General features: G+C 41.6%; 1 protein-coding gene and 1 pseudogene across 1 annotated transcript; one reads left to right on the forward strand and one right to left on the reverse strand.

Annotated features, from left to right (window-relative positions):
* Positions 1-6,664: 6,664 nt before the first annotated feature.
* LOC134929174 (large ribosomal subunit protein mL42-like) lies at positions 6,665-7,189 on the forward strand (annotated as a pseudogene).
* A 13,095-nt stretch (positions 7,190-20,284) lies between these two features.
* Positions 20,285-23,787, reverse strand: LOC134929176 (putative nuclease HARBI1). Its single transcript, XM_063924945.1, has 6 exons — positions 23,711-23,787; positions 23,326-23,348; positions 22,486-23,230; positions 22,030-22,402; positions 21,706-21,727; positions 20,285-20,511 (listed from the first exon to the last, which is right to left on the reverse strand). Exons 2-5 carry the CDS (start codon positions 23,341-23,343, stop codon positions 21,724-21,726), a joined length of 1,140 nt encoding a protein of 379 aa, XP_063781015.1. The 5' UTR covers positions 23,344-23,348; positions 23,711-23,787; the 3' UTR covers positions 20,285-20,511; positions 21,706-21,723.
* Between the last annotated feature and the right edge of the window lie 645 nt (positions 23,788-24,432).

The raw sequence follows: 24,432 nt of genomic DNA on the forward strand, positions 1-24,432 counted from the left end.
AGAAGAGGGCTAAGTTGTCACTCCTACAAAAGCCTCTCCACCTGCTAAAAAAACAAAACTGTAATACATTAGAATCTGATATTACTTTACACTGCAGCAGGTTGTGGATGCAGTAACTTCATGTGTGAACTGTCAAGCAACTGGCTTATCGTATCGGGGAAGTGCAATCTGATCTATTACTCATCAAGATCTTCAAATGTTTTGGGAAAATGGTGGTGAAGCAGAGACGCGTGTACCCAATGTAGAGCACTCATTTGTGCCTAGGAAAATAGGGGTTGATTTTCTGGACTCTAAAATGGGGGTTGTTTAGAGGAAGTTAACTGATATGGAGGGCCGCCTTCTTTCGTTGCAATAATGTATGTTTTATAGGATTGCCAGAGAGAGAGAAAGAGAGGAGGGTAGTTGCCCTGAGGAGTTTCTCGAAAAATGACTGGTGGAGACTTATGGTTGAGATGCCTTTTCTTCACATTTTTCTAAAGAGAGCTCATCATATACCTACTGGATCTGGACCACCAAGTGTGCCGCCTTGGACACTCATTTACTGGAATGAGGTGGCAGTCAAGTTTCTGACTTTGCCATGGAGGTACAAAAAGAGCGCAATTTCTACCGGTCAAGAATCATTTGAAGGACTTAAATATCCCATATGCTATGCTCTTTCTATCTAAATTGAGGATCTTTTCTGATGGGTGGCAGTCAAGTTTCTGACTTTGCCATGGAGGTACAAAAAGAGCGCAATTTCTACCGGTCAAGAATCATTTGAAGGACTTAAATATCCCATATGCTATGCTCTTTCTATCTAAATTGAGGATCTTTTCTGATGGTGAAACAACATTTTTTATTTATCCCCTCGGGAAGTCGCTTCCTGGTTGGATCAATATAGACCTGGATGCTGGCAAATGGCCACTGACTGTCTTTGAATCCCAGGACATTTGTCACGTAACTATAATGTCTTCTAGCTTTTTTCCACCAACATCGCTCACAATGCTTAGTTGTATTTAAGGTATCATTTTACACTGGCTATTGTCTTTTGTATACCAGTTTTTTTCAGGGACGTGCGGTGAGCTAAATGGCTCAGGAGGCACTTGCTAGCACCAGAGCCAGATTTAAATACAGTATATGAGCCAAAGGGTAAATGTGGGCATTACACACAGGTGCAAAAAAGGTCAACTCACCTGCCATAGACTTTTTACTCCAGAGTTTTGGCTATAAAAATGATTAGAATAATGCAAAGAAGATATTTCAAACATATTCTTTGCATTTTTCATATACTTTATACCACAGGTACTCAAACTTGGTCCTCAGGACCCCACACGGTTCATGCTTTGCAGGTCGCCTGTAGATTTTTCAAATATGACAGTTGGTGATACACAGTGCACCTGCTGGGTGACATGGAAAACGTGAACACTGTGGGGTCCTGAGGACCGAGTTTGAGAACCACTGCTTTATACAATCAAAACTCTGGTACAAACGTTAGTATGACAGGAAAGGTTCTGCCTCACCCCACCGCACGTTACTGTTTTTTTTATTGTTAAAAAGAAAGCATCACAGAAATTGTAATTATACACTATACAAGTTTAGTAATTTAAATGGTACAGAATAAATTACAGAAATTGTTATGAAAGCGTCTTAGTAATAATCACTACCACACCTATAAGTATGTTTATTGGAGCACAATTTTCTGGTTGTAACAACATGCGGGAATGGATTTTTTTAAAGTAGAATATTTTGATATGATGGCACTTTAACACTACAGGGGTAATTCAGACCTGATCATAGCAGCACATTTGTTAGCAGTTGGGCAAAACCATGGGGGTCATTCTGACTCGTTCACACGCAGCGGTTCTTCGCTGCGGTGTGAATGGGTCGGAACTGCGCATGCGCGGAACCTGCAATGCACATGCACGTCGTTGCTTGGCGACAGCCGTCACCGGGCAACGACCAGAAGAGAGAAGAAAGTGATCGCTAGCGCGATCCAAAGAAGATTGACAGCGAGGAGGCGTTCTGGGGTGGATACTAACCGTTTCCGGGCGTGGAGATCCGAACGCAGGCATGTCCAGGCGTTTCGACGGCGGATGTCTGATGTCAATCCCGGAACCTTCGCCGCTGGATCTGTCGCACAGGGTAAGTGAGTCTGACCCTGGTCTTGTTTTGCAGGAAACTTTTTTAGCATAGCAGGGCTGCACAAGCGATCGCAGCCCTGCTATGCTAAAATACACCCCCCCATAGGCGGCGTCTAGTTGATTGCACGAGCAGCAAAAAGTTGCTACGTGCGATCAACTCGGAATGAGGGCCCATGTGCACTGCAGGTGTGGCAGATATAACATTTGCAGAGAGCATTAGATTTGGGAATGGTTATTTTGTTTCTGTGCAGAGTAAATACTGACTGCTTTATTTTTACACTGCAATTTAGATTTCAGTTTGAACACACCACACCCAAATATAACTCTCTCTGCACATGTTACATCTGCCTCCCCTGCAGTGCACATGGTTTTGCTCAACTGCTAACAAATTTGCTGCTACTGTCAGGTCTGAATTATCCCCTATGTACTATTATATGTATATTCATGTGTATAGTACATTTGAAAGAATGCAATACTTTGATATGTAGTTGTCATGGAAGAATATTGATTTAAAGTTTTTTTAGATGTATTTCTATTCATGATATTCATTAGGCTGTACTGTTTAGTATCACTATGATGTTGGGTTATAGAATATGATGTTGTTTTTTTTTTTTTCAGCCTGTAGCCCTTGAGGGTGAATTTGGCTGGGGAACGCCTCCTTTTTTTGTAGGTAGGAAAGGTAGGTTATCTCCTGTTATGATTTGTTTCTTATTATAGGGTTTAGGTTAGCGTTATAGGGGTATAGGTATGTCGAAGTTGGAGTTAGGTATACAGGGAGGGGGGTATGGGAAGGGTTGTCTATGTTTGAATTTTGTGTATTTTTATTTTGTGGTGGGTTTATCTTTTCCCCCTTTTTTTTCTCCTTTGTTTGTTCTCTTCATATGTTCTCCATGTTTGGAATATATGGAACATGTGTGTCTGTATGGTAATGCTGGGCCTAGTATTTATTTGTCTAATCCAGAATGGCTATTTTGCAGATTAACATGCTAAAATGGAATGTCAGGGGGCTTAATGACAACATCAAGAGGTCATTGGTTCAGCAATATAAAGCACATATGGGCTGGGATATAATGAAGTCCGAGTTTGGCAGCCGTTTTATAGGGGCAATCATGTAGAAGGCTAAACCATGCCTTGTAAATGATTGCCCCATTAAAAAAATGTTTGAGTTTGGCCAGCATTCCACGCGGCCGCCGAACTCGGACTTCATTACATCCCGCCCATAGTATGCCTCTCTGAAATACATTTATTATGCTATAAGCTGGTGTCCTTAAAAAATATTAGGTCAGTTGGGCATGTCACAACTCATACACAGCATCATGAGGGGTGCCTGTGTGAATTAGAAAAACAACAGGTTGTGAACTGGGGTGTTTGCAGACTGACCTTTGGGAGCGTTATGTGTTTATTCAATGTCATGTCTCCTCCCTGCCCTGCCTAATATTGGCAGTATATATTCCCCCACCTTATTCAAATGAAACTCTTAAGAATGTGTCTGAGTTCTTAGTTCCCTTATACCCCAGTTACTGTATTTGTACGGGATATTTTAATAATGTTCTGGACCTGAGGATGAATCATTAGAAGATGAATATTAGCTCTATTCCTGTCAAGGGAAGTCAGTTTGTGGCAGAGATAGGCTTGGTGGATGCATTGAGGTTGAGAAATCCTGGTGTGAGGCAGTATTCTGGCTTCTCATATACGTATGGTTAATTCTCTAGGATAGACCTAGCCCTTGTCTCTCGTAATTTGATACCTAGGATAATGTTGATTAGCTATGAACTTAGAGGGATATCGGACCACTCCCCACTAATCTTAGACCTAGATTGGGGTTTACAGAGGGGGTAACCATTCTGGAAAATTAATAGTTTTGGTAAACTCAAATGGGAGATTAATTGGATTTGGAAGTGGCATGGAATACTTTGCTACTAATAATGGAATGGCTGGGGTAGAGGTAGTGTGAGATGCTTTTAAATAATTTATAAAGGGCACACTGATAAAATGATTAATGGAGATTAATTCTATTCATAAGCTCCAGGAGTAAGATCTTGAATCCTCTTGCAGACATTGGAATAGGAGTAAATAAGAATGAGCAATGAGTCATCAAATTAGCATGACTGGCCTCACAAAAAGAGTGGAATAATCATCTTCTAGCTAAGACTCAGATTAGGCTCTTATTTACATCTCATTCACAATATATATTTGCAGCTAGGCCAATTGGCTAGAACTGATCGTTCCTCCAATATAGTGTTAGAGGTTATTGATGAAAAGGGAGAAGTCTTAAGGAAGACTCCAGAAATTTGGGTGGGATTTGTTCTTTTCTATCAGACCTTTTATGCTTCTACAGATGGGTCCTGCTACAGTGTTGCTGCGTTATCATCATTCTGTAGCGGAATCGTGAAGCATACACATTGTAAGCAGCTCCCATTAGAGTGAATGGGGGTGCGCTCCTTACAAATACTTCTGATAAAGATTTACAAACATATGAAATGTATTTTTTTACCTACCCTTCCTTTTTCTCCGAATGGCAATTCCTAATCATTGACTTACTTGTTTACCGTCCAATTCACCCCACTTCTTACCTCAAACTCTGTAACCCTTGTGGGTATACCATTTACTAATTTTACTGTTCGTCATTTTTTATCTATTCAGTTGCCAAATATTTTTCATTAATCTATCTCTATTCAATAATTGACACATCAGCATTCATAGGGATGATTATTTATTCCACTACTCATCTTATTATTTATCATACCCATAGGTACTCTGAACAACTTACTTTTTGGAATTCAACATTGCTTTGGTCCAGAGACAGATTTGAAGACCATCAGTCCCCAAAAATCCTTTCACCGTCACTTCAGTAGTGGTGAACTTAGCACTGCCAAGTCGGACTTAGCAGTGCTTCTATGCATACATAAACTTAGGTTCATGCATGCATGACGTCTGACAGAAGGAGCCGAGCAGTGGTGGAGGGTTACCGATTAGATCCCTCTTCATAACCGGAACAAAATGCCATCTAAAGATGGCAAAGGGTGTGTGAATAAAGGGTGACGAAGGGTGGGGGAACAAACGCCATAGTTTCTGCAGTAAAGCTCAGATTTTTTTTTCCCGGCGCTTGTTGAATTTAGTTCCCCATACTAATGTATGGACTGAGTTGGCCAGATTGGTACTGAAAGGTAAGCAGGAAATATCCCCATTGTCTCCTGCATTATATTTATGAAGTTTATATTACGTGGTGAAAATGTTAATTTGCACCTGACTTTTTTTTTTCTTATAAATTAATTTATGATGAATAGACCCCCAAAACTTAGACATACAAATCCTAGATTAATTTATGGGAGGAAAGTCAAACAAAGCTAAAACATTAAGGCAGTTTTTCCCAAACTAGGTTTCGTGGCCATAGGACATTTGCAGGTGTGCCACGGGTTGATGGTCCAGTACCAGATCAAATTTTTTATGGTCCATGTGATAGACAAAACCAGATCTGGTGGCTGCCAATCATCATGTTCCTGTCCACTACCACATGACAACTGACCCTAAGGGTAACATAAAAACACAATTTACCTATTTTAAAAAGGTTTGCGGAATATATCATTAAGAAACCTTTGACCTACAGTAGGGGTGCCATGACAAAAATACTGATACTCTAGGATGCAATGAATCATGAAAGGTTGGGAATCAATGCATTAAGACACAGCAGCTGTTTGTGACTTAGTATTGGAATATAAACATAAAGAGAGTTGATGATGGCATAACAGATGTAGAAAAATAAGACTCTTCAGGGGATATTCAATTGTTTGAAAAGTCAATTGGCTATCTGTTTTTTGCTATCTAATAGACAGGAAAAAACAGACACCCAACGGACTTTCAAACAATTCCTCCCTTCAGCTGTAGACACGTGGATACCAAATTCTTAGAAGGGCTGGATTAATTGTTGCACTACTGCATTGTGCTTTCTTGTCAGATAGTTATTTCTTGCAGTTTTCCAAGGTGTTATTATTAGGTAGTGCGAGTACTTCAGTGAAGCCCATGAACTACTGTACTTAATTATACTCATCGGTGATGTGCCTACAGGAAGCTCAACACAGCATAAGTCTATGAAGTTGGCAGAAAAGCAACAGTTCTATAACAGATTTTGAGTCTGGGCTCATCATTTTGAAGTTCACTGAGAATAGGAATTCAGCAAGGGATCTACACGTAACCTGGTTTCTAGGCTGTCTTTCAGTTTATATTTAATTCATTCTACTTTAACTTTTGAGAGATGAGTGAAATGTTTTAGCAAATTCTAAGTTTCTATAAATTTAGTCTGTTTTGTCCAGTAAATCAGGTTGAAAAAGAAAAACTGAATTTGGAAAAGCAAGCTCTGTAGAAATGGTTAAAAATAACTTACAATTCAACACTTGTATATTATAAATTACTTTTTCTATAGTTTATTGCCTGTTTTTTCTTTTAAATTAGTAACAATTTTGTTAGTGGAATGCATAACAGAATTATATCACCATTTTCTGTAATATAAACTTTTGGTGGGGACAGTCCTGCCTCCTCCCCGCATCATGGCGGCCGCCATAGTGAGAGGGTGCCGGGCAGCACAGTGCGCCTGGCGTGGTCTCCGCTGCTCTCCTCTGGCTGGATCCTCGGGTTACATGGCGAGGGATACCGGAGATCACAGAATTTAATTTCGTCAAAGTTCTTCTACGTATTCAGTACTTCCCGATGACTACAATTGCAAAGTGGAACAGGCTATGTATTCCGATGGAAAAACAATTGTCTGCTACCATCCTTCAGTTGATATTCCTTATGAGCATACCAAGCCTATTCCTCGGCGAGATCCCCTGCACAGCCATGAGGAATCACTTGAACTGGTTCTAAAAGCTAAACTGAGTGACCCAGATCCTAAACCAGCACCAACCATTGAAGAGCTCAGCAAAATGTTCTACACCACTAAGAATCGATGGTATCCTGTTGGACAATATCATAAAAGACGTATGAAAAAGGACCCTCCCAAGGATCGCTAAATTTACTTGGAAGCGTCTTGTCTGGAATTTTCAAATTGTCCTCATTCAATATAAAACAATATTTATACTGGATTTGAAACAAAAAAAAAACCCTGCTAACAATAATACCCAATAAAATAAACTTTTTTGCTTAAAAAACAAAACAAAAAAACTTTTGGTGGGTTCTTTGTATCTACATAAGTCTTAACCAACTGTAGAGGTTTATCATGATACTAAAGCCAAGAGCAAGTTAAGCAGGTACATTTGTTTACAAAGCTAATTGCCTTTATCATTTCAATTTATTATTATTATTATTATTATTAATAATATTATTATTTATTTATTTGGTGCCAACAGGGTTCCGCAACGCTTAACAAAGTACATATGTGACACCCCGGAACTGTGCACGTGTGCCCCTTAAAAGTCTTTGTTAGAGCTCCGCAGCAGCAGGAGAAGGGCTGGGGAGGGATGAGTTAACTGCAGCCCTGGGTCCGGTCATATGGCCTCAGGAGAGCAAGCGGCTGCTGGGAGAAGCGAGGAGTGCTGGGAAGAAGAAGGTGGAGAGCATGGTGTCTCCTGGCAGATGGAGGAACGTGGAGCAGAGCGAGGAGCTGTAAGCTGGAGAGAGCTGCAGGATGCTAGATTGTAAGGGCAGCACTGTTAAGGAGAGCGGCAGAGTGTTGCCCTGGATTGTTGCTGGAGAGCGGGTGTTGAGACGCTGCAGCCCTGAGGACCGGACACTACCAGGCCTGGTGATAGGTGCGGATACCACAGGCATCTAGAGACAGAGTGAGGAGCCATTACAGCGGGAACAGCCAGCTTGAAATTCCGTTCCCTGGATTGAAATGAGTACTATCTGAAACTGACAGCCAGCCACAGATAAGTGTACTTTTCAGCCTCCACCACCTGTGTTACAAGCTAGCTAGTGATTAAGAAGGGTACAGCCAGCAGCACCTTATTGTACCTGCTAAGACCAATAGAAGGAGAGCTAAACCAGGACAAGTTCAATAGAAATGTTTGTGCTCCAGAGCAGAGTTTAAATGCAAGGATAAGAGACATATCTGTGCTAAAGGACTGAGTTTGTGCAACGCAGACAGATAGTTATTGCTGGAAGGACTGAGCTAATTATACAAGTGTTGATCAATCCCTGCAACTGAAAGAGACTGAATTTGTTCCATACAAAAGCCCCCTTATTGCAAAATAAGTGCCGTTGGCAAGAGACATTGCTATTCCTTCACTAGGTAAATCCCCTTTGCAATAAAGAACTGAGGGGGTAATTCAGAGTTGATCGTAGATGTGCTAAATTTAGCACATCTATGATCATTTACTCTGACATGCAGGGGGACGCCCAGCACAGGGCTAGACTGCCCCGCATGTCAGCCCCCCCCTCCTGCACAGGTACAAAAGCATTGCACGGCGGTGATGCTTTTGTACCTGAGGAGTAGCTCCCTGCCTGCACAGCTCCTGCATGCTGGCAGGGAGTTACTGGCCACGTCCCAGGTTGCAGTGGTTGCATGTGATATCACGCAGCTGCCGTGGCTCACCCCCTGAATGGTCCAGACATGCCTCAGTTGCCCAGCCCAACCGCCACCAATGGCGATCTAACGCCATTGGCACGCCCCCTCCTGCCCCGCAGCTGCCTCTGCCTGTCAATCAGGCAGAGGCAATTGCAGCCAGTGAGATGCTGATAGCATCTCACTGGGCTCCCAGGGTACACACACGCAGTGCGGCCACTGCGTGTACTCACTCCACACAGTAATTCTGACTGCGATCACTGCCGCTGAAGCGATCCAGTCTTTATTATCCTCTAAGTTATATTGACATTTTCTAGCCCAGGATCCCTTCCTCAGTAACTGTGTGCCCAATTCCCCGATTGACACAGTGTGGCACAGCAGACTTTAACATGAGCTCCAATGATTATTGCCGTTGAAGATACTTGTTACCTTGACTAGGGAAAGTTAGAAAGTATTTAGGATTACTGAAACGTATTGTCATTATTCTTCTTGTGGCAACATTATAGAATGGAAAGCACAGCGTCTGATTTGATTTTCCTGATTCCAATTAGTTTTTACAGTATTTTAATTTTGTGATTCCAATTGTTTCTCATCCTGATTCTAATTATTCTTCTTCGTGATTCTAATAACTTGTCTTTTGCAAATGGGATGACAGTTTGTGGTGTGAACTGTAGAAAAAGTGCATATTCCTGTTTTCCTTGTATGTCAAAGTTTTCCTTTTGTGATTTACCACCCAAGCAACGTTCTTTAATTAACCAATCATCCCAAGTCCAGAGTTCATTGCAGAATAATAAAAATAGACTTTCTGTTGGAATTGCTGACTCACTTTTGATTCATATCAATCTTTCCTACCTCTCTGAACAGGGTTCTATGAGACAAGGTACAGGTAATAATATTTCAAAGGAAAGGTCAGTCACATAGCCACCCAACACCTGTGATACCTCTCTCAACCACTTAGACATACCCTACCAACCCCACAGGTGTTACACATAAATAAATGAGCCAAACAGGAAAACAATGACATACAGCATAGGTCTTCAAGGCACCCCAACAGTTTAGTTTTTAAGTTTATCCATACTTGACCACAGGTGATGTAATTAACATTTCAGTCATTTTGATGTAACCATTGGTTCTGAACCATGAATATACCTAGAACCTGGACCATTGGGGTGCCTTGAGGACCACGTTTAAGAAGCTCTGGCTTACAGTACAAGATAATGTAAGACAAGAACATGGTATATAAACATTTCTGCATCAGGGGACAGGACATTGAAATAAACCACATGGTGGCAGAAACTGAGGTTTAGGTACTGTTGTAGGGAGTATAGAGTAGAAAATAGTCTAAGAGGGGGAAAAGCACATGAAGGTAAATGGTCATGCTCGTGAGACATTACATGCTAAAGGATATATCTTTGTTATGAAAACATCTATGATAAAAAATAAAAATAAAATAAAAGGTAAAACACAAAATACGAGGTCATTTGAAAGCATTTTGATCGGAAAAAGTAATTTTACAGCATCATTCTATTGCTTAACTCAATTGGTGTTTTTAACTTCATATCAAGGTAAATGTATTTTGGAAATCCCAGTCTGAAAGCTTAGTTGATTAATTTAATTTATTAGTTTACATTCTTCCCATTCTGACAATTATCTGTGAATTTTCAATTGTTATGTAGATTAGATGTAAATCAAAGCATAAACTATTTACAATATTATAATTTTATTCTGATGACAGAAAGCACTTTTTCAGTAATGTAACTGCTCATCTTCAAAGAATATGAAATTACTCTGATTGAATTAGAATAATAAAATGCTTGACTAGGTCAATGGTGAATTTAACTTGCCTCTCAGTTTTGCTTACACATTCTGAAATTGTACTCACTGGAGGGCTTTATGAAAACTGGCGCATAAAAGGTGTATTATATATATATATATATATATATATATATATATATATATGTATATTATCCTGCTGGGGGGAGGTCTGCGTCGCACGGGGGTTGTCGCAATGGTGGTGTTGACCGGGCGGCGGCAGTGATGGCGATATCGGTGGGGCGGCACATGCGCAGCAGGACATTGGGGTATTTTTTTACCAAAAATACCCTGATGATGCTATGGAGTGTCATCGCAGGGACAAAGCTTGCTTGCAAGCTCTGTGCCTGCATGTGATAATTGATACATCCATGCAATGTTTTCAATTATCGCAGTGCGAGTTTGGGTGATTTTATCACATGACACAAGCTGATTAAAGTGTTAAAAAAAAGAAGTAACAACAACAAAAAAATCATAATCACCTGTCCATGAAGCCGGTGTCCGCTGCTCCGATGAGTGCTGCCGGGCGCCGGGTCCCCCATATGCTGTGATGTGACCCCGGAGCAGTAAAGTGATGCTGCAAAGCGCATGCGCATGCGCAGCAGGACATCGGGGTATTTTTTTTATGAAAAATACCCCGATGATGCTGCGGAGTGTCATCGCAAGGACAGAGCTTGCTCGCAAGCTCTTTCCCTGCATGTGATAATTGATACATCCCTGCGATGCAGTGCGAGTTTGGGCGATTTTATCACATGACATCCGCATCCAAGGATGCGGATGTCTTAGGATATACTGCGCTCTGTACCTCTCTACTTCTGTGTACCAGTCTATGGGCACATCCCCTAGTGTTAGACCTCTAGTGCCAGGAGTCACTCGGAGTCAGAGTCATATGATGTAAGTTCTGTTCCTCCATATCAGAGAGAGTGAGGAGAGTGTGACACACAGAAACTGAGAGATAGAGTCCTGGTGTACAAGTGTGCAGAGCCGAGACTGGGAGCAGATCTCAGCTACAGAGACTCACAGTGTTCCAGTGCATGCATTATCTTCACCACAGAGGGAGCCAGACTGCATAGCTGTGCAGTCCTCCATGCTTCATCACCACAGACATCTCCTGATAAGTACCACTACCTAATGCTGTTACCTTGAGTGATATATGGGCTCCTGATTACCGCTATCAGTGTTACATCTGAGTCACCTGTGTTCACTATATAAATCTGCATTACTGTTTAAGTCACTAATACCCCTTTCACATCGCACAAATAACCCGGTATCGACACGGCATATTGCCGTGTCGACACGGGTCAGTGTGCGATGTGAAAGCACTTTCGGCAAATTAGCGGGTCGCCTGACCCGGTAATTCAACCCGGTATAAAAGAAGGATTATACCCGGGTTGAATACCGGGTCAGGCGCAGTGTGAATGGGAGCCGCGTCGATGCGACACGGTTCCCATTCACAGCATAGGTAGAGGCGGCGCAGGAGATTAGCTCATCTCCCGGCGCCGCCTCCAACCCCACCCTGCTGCTGCCCCCCTCCCCCCCCCCCGCTGCTATGGCAACCGACCCGGTATATTGCTGGGTTGGAAAGCCAACAAAAGCAGAGCAAATGCCGGATCCCACCCGGTAAGGACACGTTTCTCTTACCGGGTGGGATCCGGCATTTGCGATCTGAAAGCAGTATAAGGGTGTGGACTGACGTCACTGCTCCGGATAACCCAGTACACTCTGCCAACAGGATGGTGATAAATAGGCCCCTTGGACCTTGATAATTCAGCCCAGTTGTGATTTTGATATGCCTCCTGTAGATGCTTGTAATAATGTTGTAAATGTAACAGAACTGAAGTAGCTGGTTTGCACATTAATAGCAGAATCCAAAAACAAGTTAATATCAGGGATTCCTAAATTGCATAAGATTAGGGTCAACCTAAAGATCACCCAACACTTATGCAAGAGGCCCTTTCAATATCTAAAACAATCAAAGATGATCAGAGGCAGCTAGATAGTGGTGAGCTCAGACTGAGCAAGTTTAGGCACTTATAGAAAATAAACATGGAGCATGTTCAGGAACATAAGAAAGTGTTGTATCATGACAGTGGATCTGTTTTATGGAGCACATTTACCAGGTTTGATTTCATGCCATTCCAAAGTCATTCCATTTGAAGTCAAGACCAATGCTAACTGCTACTTAATTGCACAAAGTGATCATCTTCAACCCATGTGGCAGCATGCATTACCTGATTTAGGGGCAGACACATTGAGAAACATTCAGCAAGTGCCTGACCTAACTAGAGAGGTGATGACAATCAGACCGCCCACTAATTGTTCCACACAGCTGAAAATACACAGGAAAGCCTTACCCATATAAATCATTAATGCGATAGGCTAACAAATCCTGGAATGATTGGTTTCTGTCATATGATTGCTTAAATTAATGTCATCACTTGCCATTAACAATCATGTGATTTGATATAAACATTAGCATAATCAATTTCCATGAAAAGTCTATGGGATAGATATACTGTTGCATGGTTAATCATAGCCGTCAAGGATCGGTAGCTTTGCAATAGAAAATATACCCCAAAATATTTAGTTTCTAACACCCCCGCTAATGGGGTTGACAAGCAAATATGTCTAATAAAAATATAATTTCTATTTTTCTAACTACTTCTGCATCCCAGCATCTGCAGGGAAATACATTGAAGTAATCTGGTAAAAGGTATTCAATGTGTGAAAAATTAATTGCTTAACTGACACTCAGCAAGAATTGTATGTGCTTTCTATTAGACAATGAAAAAGAGGATACAAAGGGTCATGCTAATGGTGAGCTGTACCATTTATTGCCACATAGGCATGAATATTAAATTACAGTTTTATTGTTTTAGCTTTAATAGAGGTAATGAAAGCTTGACCCTGTAGAATTGTTAATAAGTGTAAAATAACTTGTTCCTAAAATACTTCAATGTATCTGTAATATGTCTTTACTCATAGTTACCTACTTTTTTTACCTACTTATTTTGGCTCCTCTCCGGGAAAAGTCTGGAGAGGAGATGCAGCCTGACACTTCAGGGGGTGGGCCCAGAGTGCCGCATCACTAGACCCCTAAATGACACGATCTCAAATTTTAGTCCCGCCTCCTCCTCCTCCCCGCAGCTGTGCTTTCAGTGTCTTTATCTTCACCCTGCCTGCTTCAACAGGAAGTGGAAGGGTTTGGGCAAGATGCGGGAGAGCCACCTACCCTTTCGGGGTTGCGGGGAACTACCGCAAAAATCGCAAGTCTCCCGCAGGTTACGGGAGGGTAGGAAAGTATGCTTTACTTTCTTTATATTGCAACATCAATTGCAAGCAAGAAATAAACTAAAGGTTTGACAGCTTTTAGCATTGAATCTGTTTTAATTTCTGCTATCAATGCATTAGGTTTTAGCAGATCAGTTCAAGTCATGTATCCAGGTTTACTGTAACAGGGTAGCTGGCAGAGAAGCTGACTTCAGAGCAGAATTCCAGCCCTGTGGCAGAAGATCGGAAACCCAGCTCTGGAAGAAGAGGTGCTACATCATTTTGAAACTGGTGCTGGCTGCGAGCCAGTCGCAGATTATGGAGGCAAATTAGAGCCTACATTATTCTTTTATGTGATGGCACTAGTGGGCAGGGAGAGTCCAGTGCCAGTGAGGGAGCAGAGAATATCCCCCGAAGATCTCAAAGAAGAAGAGTCGCAGCAGAAGAGGTAAGACCCAACAGGAAGAAGACAGAAGATACTGAAAGACAGAAGACGGAAAAACATGCCTGAAGGAAGAAGACGTTGGGACAAGCCTGTAGACCTCTAGATACCTAAGCCATAGTGGTAAGGGGGCTTCTGCAAAAGAGCTCATACTGGCCTCTTGCTGTTCAGGTGAAGTTCGATGAGAGTCAAAAATCCAGTGTCAAGCCAACACCAAGAGAGAATCCAGTGTTTGGCAAGTTGAGGAGTAATGCTAACCCCTGTGTACCAGTGCAGAGGGTCCGCCTTTGTGTTCATCGAGGTCAGCTAGAGCAGATAAAATCTCAGTGGGGTGCTGCTACACTAACAATACCCACTACTGTACATCACCAGGGTATTGCTCCTAATGGTTAACCAGGCATCAGGTCCGAGGCCCTATTAAGTTTTCCATTAGGCCATGGGGTCTGTAAATAACTCCGGGTGCTAGGCCCGTGCCACCAGTAAACCTCCAGGCACTAGGGTTGTGCCACCAAATAGGGCTTTGGGTGTTTGAAGCCCATTTCCACACAGACTGTGCACTTGATACTGTATTATTATCTGTAGTTAGAGTAGAATAGGCCCATCCCCTTTCCCTAACATCAGTATATATTTCTGTAGTATTGATTCTGTTCTTGCCTGCTATGATATAACCTATTGATTGTATTCTGCACTTCATCTTGTATGTTAGTAATAATAAACAGATCTGCATACTGTTAAGGTAATTTATTGTAGAGTAGTTTATTGTAGTGTAGTTTATTGACTGTACACTAGGGTCAGTTGATGTTGTACTATTGGGTGCTATGATGCATATTCAGGTAGCTATGGTAGTATGGTCAGCTGGGGAAGGCTGTCTGTGTTTCACTATAGGTGCAGTGAGCATAAATAAAAGTGGCCAGTGTTAGCATGGTGAGTAGTCTCAATGATGTGCATTTGTTGTGCCTTGTCTGTCTGACGTACATGGGTGCTAAGATGGACAATTTGTGTACTACTGTGTGTCTTCCCCTCGTAGGCGAAGTCTGTATGATGCATGTAGTTGCAATGAGATACTGAGGTTATTCCTTGTAGGTCAGTTCGGTTGTGAGGTGGGCTCTATTGGCAACCACCATGTAATATCATTATGTGGTTTCTTGGTCCTCATCTCTTTCCTCCCCTTCTCTCTTCCCTAGAGAGGCATCTGACCTGCACTCCTGGACTATCTGCAATGCTTCAGCAGCCTGAAGGAGAGAGCAGGTGGAGCAAAGTAAGTGCACTATTACACTGCACCAGACACTCCACTACCTCTCACACTATCAAATTCCATGTCTATTCCATTTCTCCCAAAGAGAAATTTCTTAACTGTACCAGGAAATTAGAGTTAGTCATTCATTCTATAGAAAATTCCATTGTACCAACTTTCCACTTAACTACTGTATAGATATGTGGGCAAGTGTCACCAGCCAAACAAAAGACACTGTGAATGTGACAGCCAAGTGGAAAGGAATGTCATAGCATAATGGGATGCATTCGGCATCCCTGAGGTTGGGATGCAGGCGGTCATGTGTCTGACGCTGGAATCCCGACACCATTTAGGAGACCGGCATCAGAACATTGACGGGCTAGGGTATGGGGGGTGGCGGACGGTGTTAGGGTTAGGCACTAGGGGGCCATAGCCAACACCCCCCAAGGGTTTACCGTAGTCGTCACCTCCAGAGGGTTATAGTTAGGGTAGGGGAGTGGGGAGTATCAGGATCTTCAGTGTCGCTGCATTGATGTCGGTCATGTGACCGCCATCATCTCAACTGCTGATCCAAACACGCAAGATCTGCTGTCTTTCAAAACTCAACATAGGACAATAAAAGTGTTGTCAACCATAAATGATCAGAAATTGATCCTTAAAATATTTATAGTAGATAACCTTGTAAATTACTTACTTAACCATCTACAAATATGCAGATTATACATCAAATATCTAAATTATATTACATTGTTGACTCTTAAATTGTATTCAGTAACAATTTTAGCTTTTTTTAATATATTGTATGACATTTTCTGAATAAATTGTAGCAAATTTTCACGAATGTTAAATGAAACGTACTGTAATGGTGGCCAGTTGAATCTTCAGATGTAAAATACAAACAGATTGAACCGTTCCAAGGCGCAAACAATGAACTTATGCAGCTGAACACAAACCAAGGGACCACCAAATCGCTGTAAAGAAAGACAATATATATAGAAAATGGAGTGTGATACGGCGCTCAGTCCTGTTTCAACATAAATGTCCAATAACCTTTCAGAAAACGTATCTCATAGAAGTCAATCAGCAGATTAAAGATGGTATGTGGGCCTTCAATCATCCGTCCATGTGGTTCCTTTCAATAACAGATTACCTCGGAAGAAAGCCAAATGGAAATAATATGGTGTAGTATGTCTAAAACATCTAATCCAGAGTGTGCACAAAAGATTCAGGAGCGCTACTGAATCTTTTGTGCACACTCTGGATTAGATGTTGGACAGCATCAGTGAAGGCCAGTCCGGAGGTGCCACCTGACAAAGATTGTCAGCGGCAGGCAGAGCATGTCCTGATGTAAGTCTAATTGCTGATCTTCTGTGATAAACTAACCAGTTAACTTTAGGTATATCCCATTGTCCAGAAAATAAGACACAGAGACTACAGATTCCCGTACAACAAAATCAGTTTATTGTTTTGGTGTGTTCTCGGGCGGTTTCAAGGAGGGGCACTTTGATGCTACCAGTTCTCAACAACATCCTACCACAAGGGAGCCTATTTTAAAAGCAGTATTAGATTTGCTTAAATACCAGCGCTTGTAATCTCTTTGTGAATACACTTGAAATTCCGTAGGGAAGCACAGGTATTTAGCTAGTAAACTCTATTATAGAACCAAAGTCAGTATTATTAAATCCTCAATTTGATAATCATAGAGATAACAAATGGTACCTATCTAAAATCACATATTCACCCAAATGTTTAGATTCTTGATTTGCCACAATTATAATGTTTATCTTTATAACCAATATTTCCATGTAAGGATGCTTGCTTATATAAAGCAGGCAGTAAGACTAGTAGCAGTTATATAAATTAGGTAAATGCTAATTACCATTATACATGGTACCAACTGCATGGCAATGTAAATACCCCATACAGATACAAAACAAAAAGACTTTGCTCAAATTAATTTATAAAGAACAATTCCATGAAAATGCAAACATAGAGCCTAACACTTGAAAGTCAACACAGGTACTAGATGTAGGCGTTATTAATCTGTTGAAGTGTGTTTTTTTGCTAATAGAGGAAACTATTTGATTTGTCATTCATTTGAATAAAAAGCAATGAAAATAAGTGTTTTAATAGTTTATCAAATTATGGATGGTATCCAGTCAGCTGCAGTAATTTACAGCAGCTAATGGATTCAGCCAAAGCTATCCAATTAGCCTCAATATGTGACACTTATCCGGAATTATGCGTCGGGTGCCTCAGGCAGCTATCGGAGCTCCGACAACACATGGGATCGGGAGATTATTCCGGATCCCATGTGTTTTCACATGATTGTGGGTACTTTTCGGCTGATAAAAACGGACTTTAATTTGATAACGCTTTAATGACCATAGGACAGGCCATTTTTATCATCCAAAAAAGGATTGCATCTATTAGGATAGCAGCCAATATCTCAATATCAGGGTTAATGGAGGTCATTCCGAGTTGGTCGCTAAGTTTTTCGTTCGCACAACATATTCGCAAAGTTGCGTTAATGTAGTAAAATAGCGAACATCCGCCCCCAACGGTTTTTTGCGATTTCGTACGCAGTATTATACAAGGTAGGCGTATGCCAAATTACAACGCATTATTGCGAATACAACGCATACACACAAACCTCATCGCAAAAATACGATGTCATCGTAGATTTACACATTCCTCTTAAATATGCTAAGTTTTGTGCAAACAAACGCACAGCAATGGTTTTTTTTAACCTAATTTAGATGACACCTTGCAATTCTAACTCAGCAAGCGTCCCTCAATTATAAATCCAATTAGTGTAATAATTGATTATGTGCATGACCAATTAAGTCTGCTAAGAATACCTTAAGAAAAGTTTGTAGGCATAATTGCTCATTACCATGTTTTTTTTATAAAGAAGTGCAAGAGATGTATAAACTGTACCTGACAGAAATGTAGATAGCATAATTTGGTGTGTATGTGTAGTGTGTGAATGTATGTGTTTACTTGTTTTAAAAATAAAATAAGCTACCTAACCTAATTTGTATGTAATAAATTAGATTTAAACTCCTTTTTTTTTTAAAGCTAACCAATTTCTGCATTGCAATATGCTTTTAGATTGTTGCTTAAAAAACATCACAAGCGCATAACAGTAAATAATGATTGTTTATTTTGTAACAATTTTTTTGTTTATCATTTTTATAAACGTTTTTTTTTTTTATAAAACTTAAATTAAATTGGCCAAATGATTCACTTCCGCCAACATGGCCTCCAATTGTAATCTCAAATGGCCAACGATGCCTGCCAGCCTTGTGGGATCTCCAATGGCACCATCTGAAATGCAGAGTAAAAATGAATAATTATTAAAAAAAAACATTTCCTATTACATCACAATTCCACAAAGCACACTTTCATATCAAATGATATACATCATGTATGTAGAAATGACTAAACAGTAGCATACCAACACACAAGCATACTCAGCAATGTTACACATAGCTAAATTACAATGTGTAAAAGTCTACCACACTATGATGTACATTTACTAAGATGGGAGTTCTATTGAGGGTGTGATGTTGTCCATGGCAACAATTCACATTCTACTTCTCTTCTCGAAGGTGGGAAATAACTGTAACTGTGTGTTTGTTTGTTTGTTTGCAAAGGTAAACATCCTATCTAGAATCACAACCACAAATTAGTACATGTAACCCCATACTGGACTTCATTCACATCTGTAGTGAAGCAGACTTGTTTTTTGTGCTGTTTTGACCTGCATCATCACACTGCATATCAACACCTTCAGGAGGACAACATATCCTAGCATGCCAACACTCCCTGAAAGCCTGCCTTACAAAAAAATTAAGGACAATTCGTTTTTAATAAATAAAATAATCATTTTGTGAATGTAACTTGCAAAACCCAAACAAATTAAATAAAAAAAAATAAAAAAAAAATAAAAAACTCAGGTCTAAATGTGTTGCAGATAATGTTTCACATACAAAGGTTGTTGTGCAGGCAAACCTGTCGACATAGTGATTTACAACCAGATGGACACACTGTACATATAATGTCCCGCACACAAATGAGAATGCATCATCCATACCATGATGAAGAAGACAAGCATTTAACATAGACAAAAGATTATACACAGTACAACAATGCATTTTATATTTTTTCATTTTGTTGTTTTTAAAAAAAAAATAAGGAATGTGTGCGAACTTACTATCCTCTGACACTTCACAACCTCCCTCGAGTGGCTCTGGGGCCTCTGCTGCCCATTCTGAAGGCGTTGTTGGCTGGCTGGGGGATGGAGGCTGGATGGGTGCTAGGTGCTGGCTGGGGGATGTAGGCTGGAGGGGTGATGTTGGCTGGCTGGGGGATGTAGGCTGGAGGGGTGATGTTGGCTGGCTGGGGGATGGAGGCTGGAGGGGTGAGGTTGGCTGGATGGGGGATGGAGGCTGGATGGTGGAAGGAGGCAGGATGGGGGAAGGAGGGTCCCATTGCGTGACTGGATGTAAGGGGGAGGGACTTGCAGAGTGGGTTAAGGAATGATAGGGTGAGGGTGGTGGTGTTATTTTTACGGACACAGAGGGTGAGGGGGGCAGAGAGGAGAATTTGGAAAAAGTGTGGGTTTTGGCTGGAGAGGGGGTGTGGGCTGGAGAGGGGGATTGGGAAAGAGAGTGGGCTTGGGCTGGAGAGGGGGATTGGGCAGGAGAGGGGGAGGTGGCAGGAGAGGGGGATTGGGCAGGAGAGGGTGAGGTGGCAGGAGAGGGGGATTGGGCAGGAGAGGGGGATTGGGCAGGAGAGGGTGAGGTGGCAGGAGAGGGGGATTGGGCAGGAGAGGGGGAGGTGGCAGGAGAGGGTGAGGTGGCAGGAGAGGGGGATTGGGCAGGAGAGGGGGATTGGGCAGGAGAGGGGGAGGTGGCTGGAGAGGGTGAGGTGGCAGGAGAGGGGGATTGGGCAGGAGAGGGGGATTGGGCAGGAGAGGGGGAGGTGGCTGGAGAGGGGGAGGTGGCAGGAGAGGGGGATTGGGCAGGAGAGGGGGATTGGGCAGGAGAGGGGGAGTGTGATCGGGAAGGGGATGGGGAATGTTGCTGGTGTGGACTACCAGCACCAGCACCTTGCCGTTGTGCTCGCCCTATAATGACATATGTTAAAATTATTAAAAAACATGAAAAAAAAAATCACAGTATATTTCTATTACTCTGTTCTGTACCATGTTAAAGAAACAGGGTTAACATGACTAAGTTATTTAAATATATTTCATGGTGATTTTGGCCTTATCAAACAAACAGATTCAAATTCAACTATATTAAATACCGTCTATCCATTTACAAATATATTCTCATTTTTAAATCTAAACAACATCCCCAGTGTCAAAATTGACCCACATTTGTTAATTTTTACTAAAACAATGATCCGGAAATTTATTATACTTTTCGGCCTGTGTATTAATTATGGCCAACAACATACAGTCAGTACCATACCTCCCAACATGAGTCTCGCCAGGAGGGACAGAATGTTCTTCTCCGTCACTTCACTCTTAATGTATGATTTCCATTACTTGTGCATAGAAATCTGGAGAATAACTATTAAGTTACAAATACCTAAGCAGAGTTTTCGTTTCCTCTTGCAAAAGGTCATATTGGGAGTTATGCATCACTGCATAATCTACCTACACACACTCATGCAAATTTTCTATGTGCAAATTTTGGCACTCACACTTAACGATAGTATGCAAAGGTTATGCGTTAATCCCGTCTGTGCACGAAATGTTACTTACTGCGGACACGTAGGGTCCGGATCTGTTGGCGGAGCTCCGCCAGGAGGTCTGGCGTGCGCCTCCGCAGGTCGCTCCAGCGCCTCTCAAGCTGGATGATGGTCCTGCGACTGCGGAGGCGCCCCCGTAGTAAGCGGCGGACCTCCGCGTAGGCCTCGCGTTTTACCCTATTTGGGATAAAACGCCCAACGCGGCCTACGCGTCGGTCCATTACCGCCACCAGCACGCGGAGTTCCCGCCGTGTGAACGGGGCAGCACGCATCATGGCAATGGCGTTTTCCTTGTTTGGGCATATATTTATAGTGTGTGTTGGCATGTGATTTGTGTAAAATCTATGCTGTCATTGAAATAAACTTTATTGATGTTTGCAATGCTGTGAAGAGCAGAGTCAATGCTGTGAAGAGCAGAGTCAATGCTGGGAAGAGCAGAGTCATTATTTCGCTAGAGCGGAAATACGCAGTCGCGGAAGAGCAAGGAAAAAAAACTATTCTGACACAACACCCAATACATACACACTTTGTATAAAATTAATAAAAAACACAGTGTACTCACCACATTTGGTGTGAAAAATCAGCTGCACAGTCACAAAATGTTCAACATTTTGAAACATATGTTGGTGTTTTGTTCAAAGAAAACATGATTTAAAAAAAAAAAAAAAAATTAGCAACGACACATTATTATATTCCCTGAAAAAACATTGTAAGCTTAACATTTTATAATTAAAAAAAAAAAAACAAACGGAATAATATATTCAAACACACCCTAACAATTACACAATGACCTTACAAAAACAACCTAAATGACATGTGCTCAAAATGACCATAAGCATACAGGGTTTTTTAGTAATTTCCAAAAGGATAACAAAATACACTATACCTGAAATATTCTTGGACAATGCTTGCCCTTACTTGGCTGCCCCTCCGGGAAACACTCCCACCACCAAATCTCCGCCCAACCCCTGGCTCCTCATCTGGCAATTCCTCTGTGTCAGGAAGCTCAACGCGACTCCTTACCGCGATGTTATGAAGTATAGCGCACAGGACCACTATTTTACTTGCCATCTCCGGCGAATACATGATATCGCCACCAGTGCGGTGGAGCACACGAAAACGTCCTTTAAGCACACCAATTGTGCGCTCCACCAGCTGTCTAGTGGCAGTAAGCGCGGAGTTAAATGCCGTCTGTGGTCCTGGCCTGGGATTACGGTAAGGACTCATGAGCCAGGGGGTGCAAGGATATCCACGGTCTCCTGTTTGATGAGAACATTAAATTAGAATGTGAATATTATTTAGGTATTAAAAAATTAAGTACCAAATTAAAAAAATAACTCACCCAATAACCACATGTCTTGGCGTTGAGTTGATCTTAATCTCTGCCATATCCCTGATTGTCTAATAACATGTGCGTCATGGGAGCTCCCAGGGAACTTAGCATTCAGGGACAGGATCTGGAGGGATGGCCCACAAACAACCATTACATTCAGAGAATGAAACAGTTTCCTGTTTCTATAAATTTCTTCATTATGTCTTGGTGGGACAATAGCTACATGTGTGCCATCCACAACCCCAATAACATGTGGGAAGCGACTACCACCTTCCTCAAATTGCCGCTTCACCACATCTAGGGCACCAGCATCCAAAGGCATAGCAATAAATTGCTTAACACGCTTTAGGAAAGCCTGGCTGACACGCCGCAGGACCTTACTGAACTGGCCCTGCGACATGCCAACCAGGTCTCCAACCACATGCTGGAATGAGCCTGTGGCCACAAAATGTAACACAGCAAGGAATTGTGTCAATGGTGGTATTGCTGTAGGATACCGAATTGAAGACTCCAGATCACTCTCTATTATGGAGAGAGTGTCTAGGATTAGATGTGGTGGCAGCCTGTATCTACGCAAAACCACATCATCTGGCATCCCAAAAAGTATGACACGGGTGCGGAAAATTGGTGGCCTAGCACGCCTCCGTTGCCTTGGTTGATGAGGAGCCGGTTGGGGGGCTGGCGGTTGGGGTGGGAGTGCTTCCGTGGGTTGGGGTGGGAGGGCTTCTGCAGCCACAAAGACCGACATCACCAACTTAAAATAAAGATAATAATATTGAGAATAAGACAAATGCAAAAAAAAAAATGTACAACCTTAAAACTAAATAAAAATTCAGGGTGTAAACTTACTGCAGGAGCATACGACATTGTTTCTGGATTCAATTACAGACCAATTTGAAATTGAGACAAAAAAGGAGAAACACAAATTAAAAAAGGGAAAAAAAAACATAGTTTAACCCCTAAAAAAAAAAAAAACCTACCAAACAGACACATAATAAGAGCTAAAACAAAAAAAAATACACCTAAGTATAAATAATGAAAATTATGTTATAATTCTAAACTAGATTCCACACAAAATGTAGTCCTTTAGTAGCTATTACAGGCAATAACATCACTACTTTGCAGAACAATCCTGGAAATAATAAGTGTATTTTTTCAAAATAGTGCTGACAAACATAATGAAAACACTTTGAACACACACATACTCCACAACACACAGGCCTAGGGGACTTACCTGCTCGTCAAAATAAGACACTCAATTAGTGTCACAAGCTGTGTCCACAAAAAAGACCAGAATTTGGCCACAAAATCAAAATGGAGTCCTTCTCCAAAAAGAAACACCTACAAAAGACACAAAATGAGACTAAGACCAACATTTTAACATTACTCCACAAAACAGAAACAGTAAAGTACAGGTTATGTGCAAAAATTACATAAAAAAATCAACATTGAAAACAAAATTAAAAAAAAACTAAGTACATCAGAAAAACACCTGCATTGCACCAACAAACATACTTGCATTTAACAACACGATTGCACGAATACGCACAAACGGAACTTCGCAAAAATTAATTAATACAGTGTATATGCTAAAAGCAAAAAAACGGAAAATTGTATGCTTGACAATGCTAAAATTACTCACTCAGAAAAGTCCAAGAGCACCTTATCGCACGAGCCAGAAACACAAACTCCATTCATCACCAAAACACTCACAGCGTGCAAACCAGGCCATTAAATAAGCAGTACAATCAGTAGCAAGATTAGCATACTGTACACCTGTGTGAATGAACGCGCCGCACGTAGGTATAAATAGGCACACACCTGGGCGTACAGACGACATCTGCAACATAGCTACTCGTGAGGAATTAGCAGCAGAGATGGACCGCATTATGCAGCAGCAGATGGCATTGGCGAAAGAACGCATCGAGTGCCAGAGACGGATGATGGAATCCGCCT

This window comes from Pseudophryne corroboree, chromosome 5, assembly GCF_028390025.1.
Source record: "Pseudophryne corroboree isolate aPseCor3 chromosome 5, aPseCor3.hap2, whole genome shotgun sequence".
NCBI lineage: Eukaryota > Metazoa > Chordata > Amphibia > Anura > Myobatrachidae > Pseudophryne > Pseudophryne corroboree.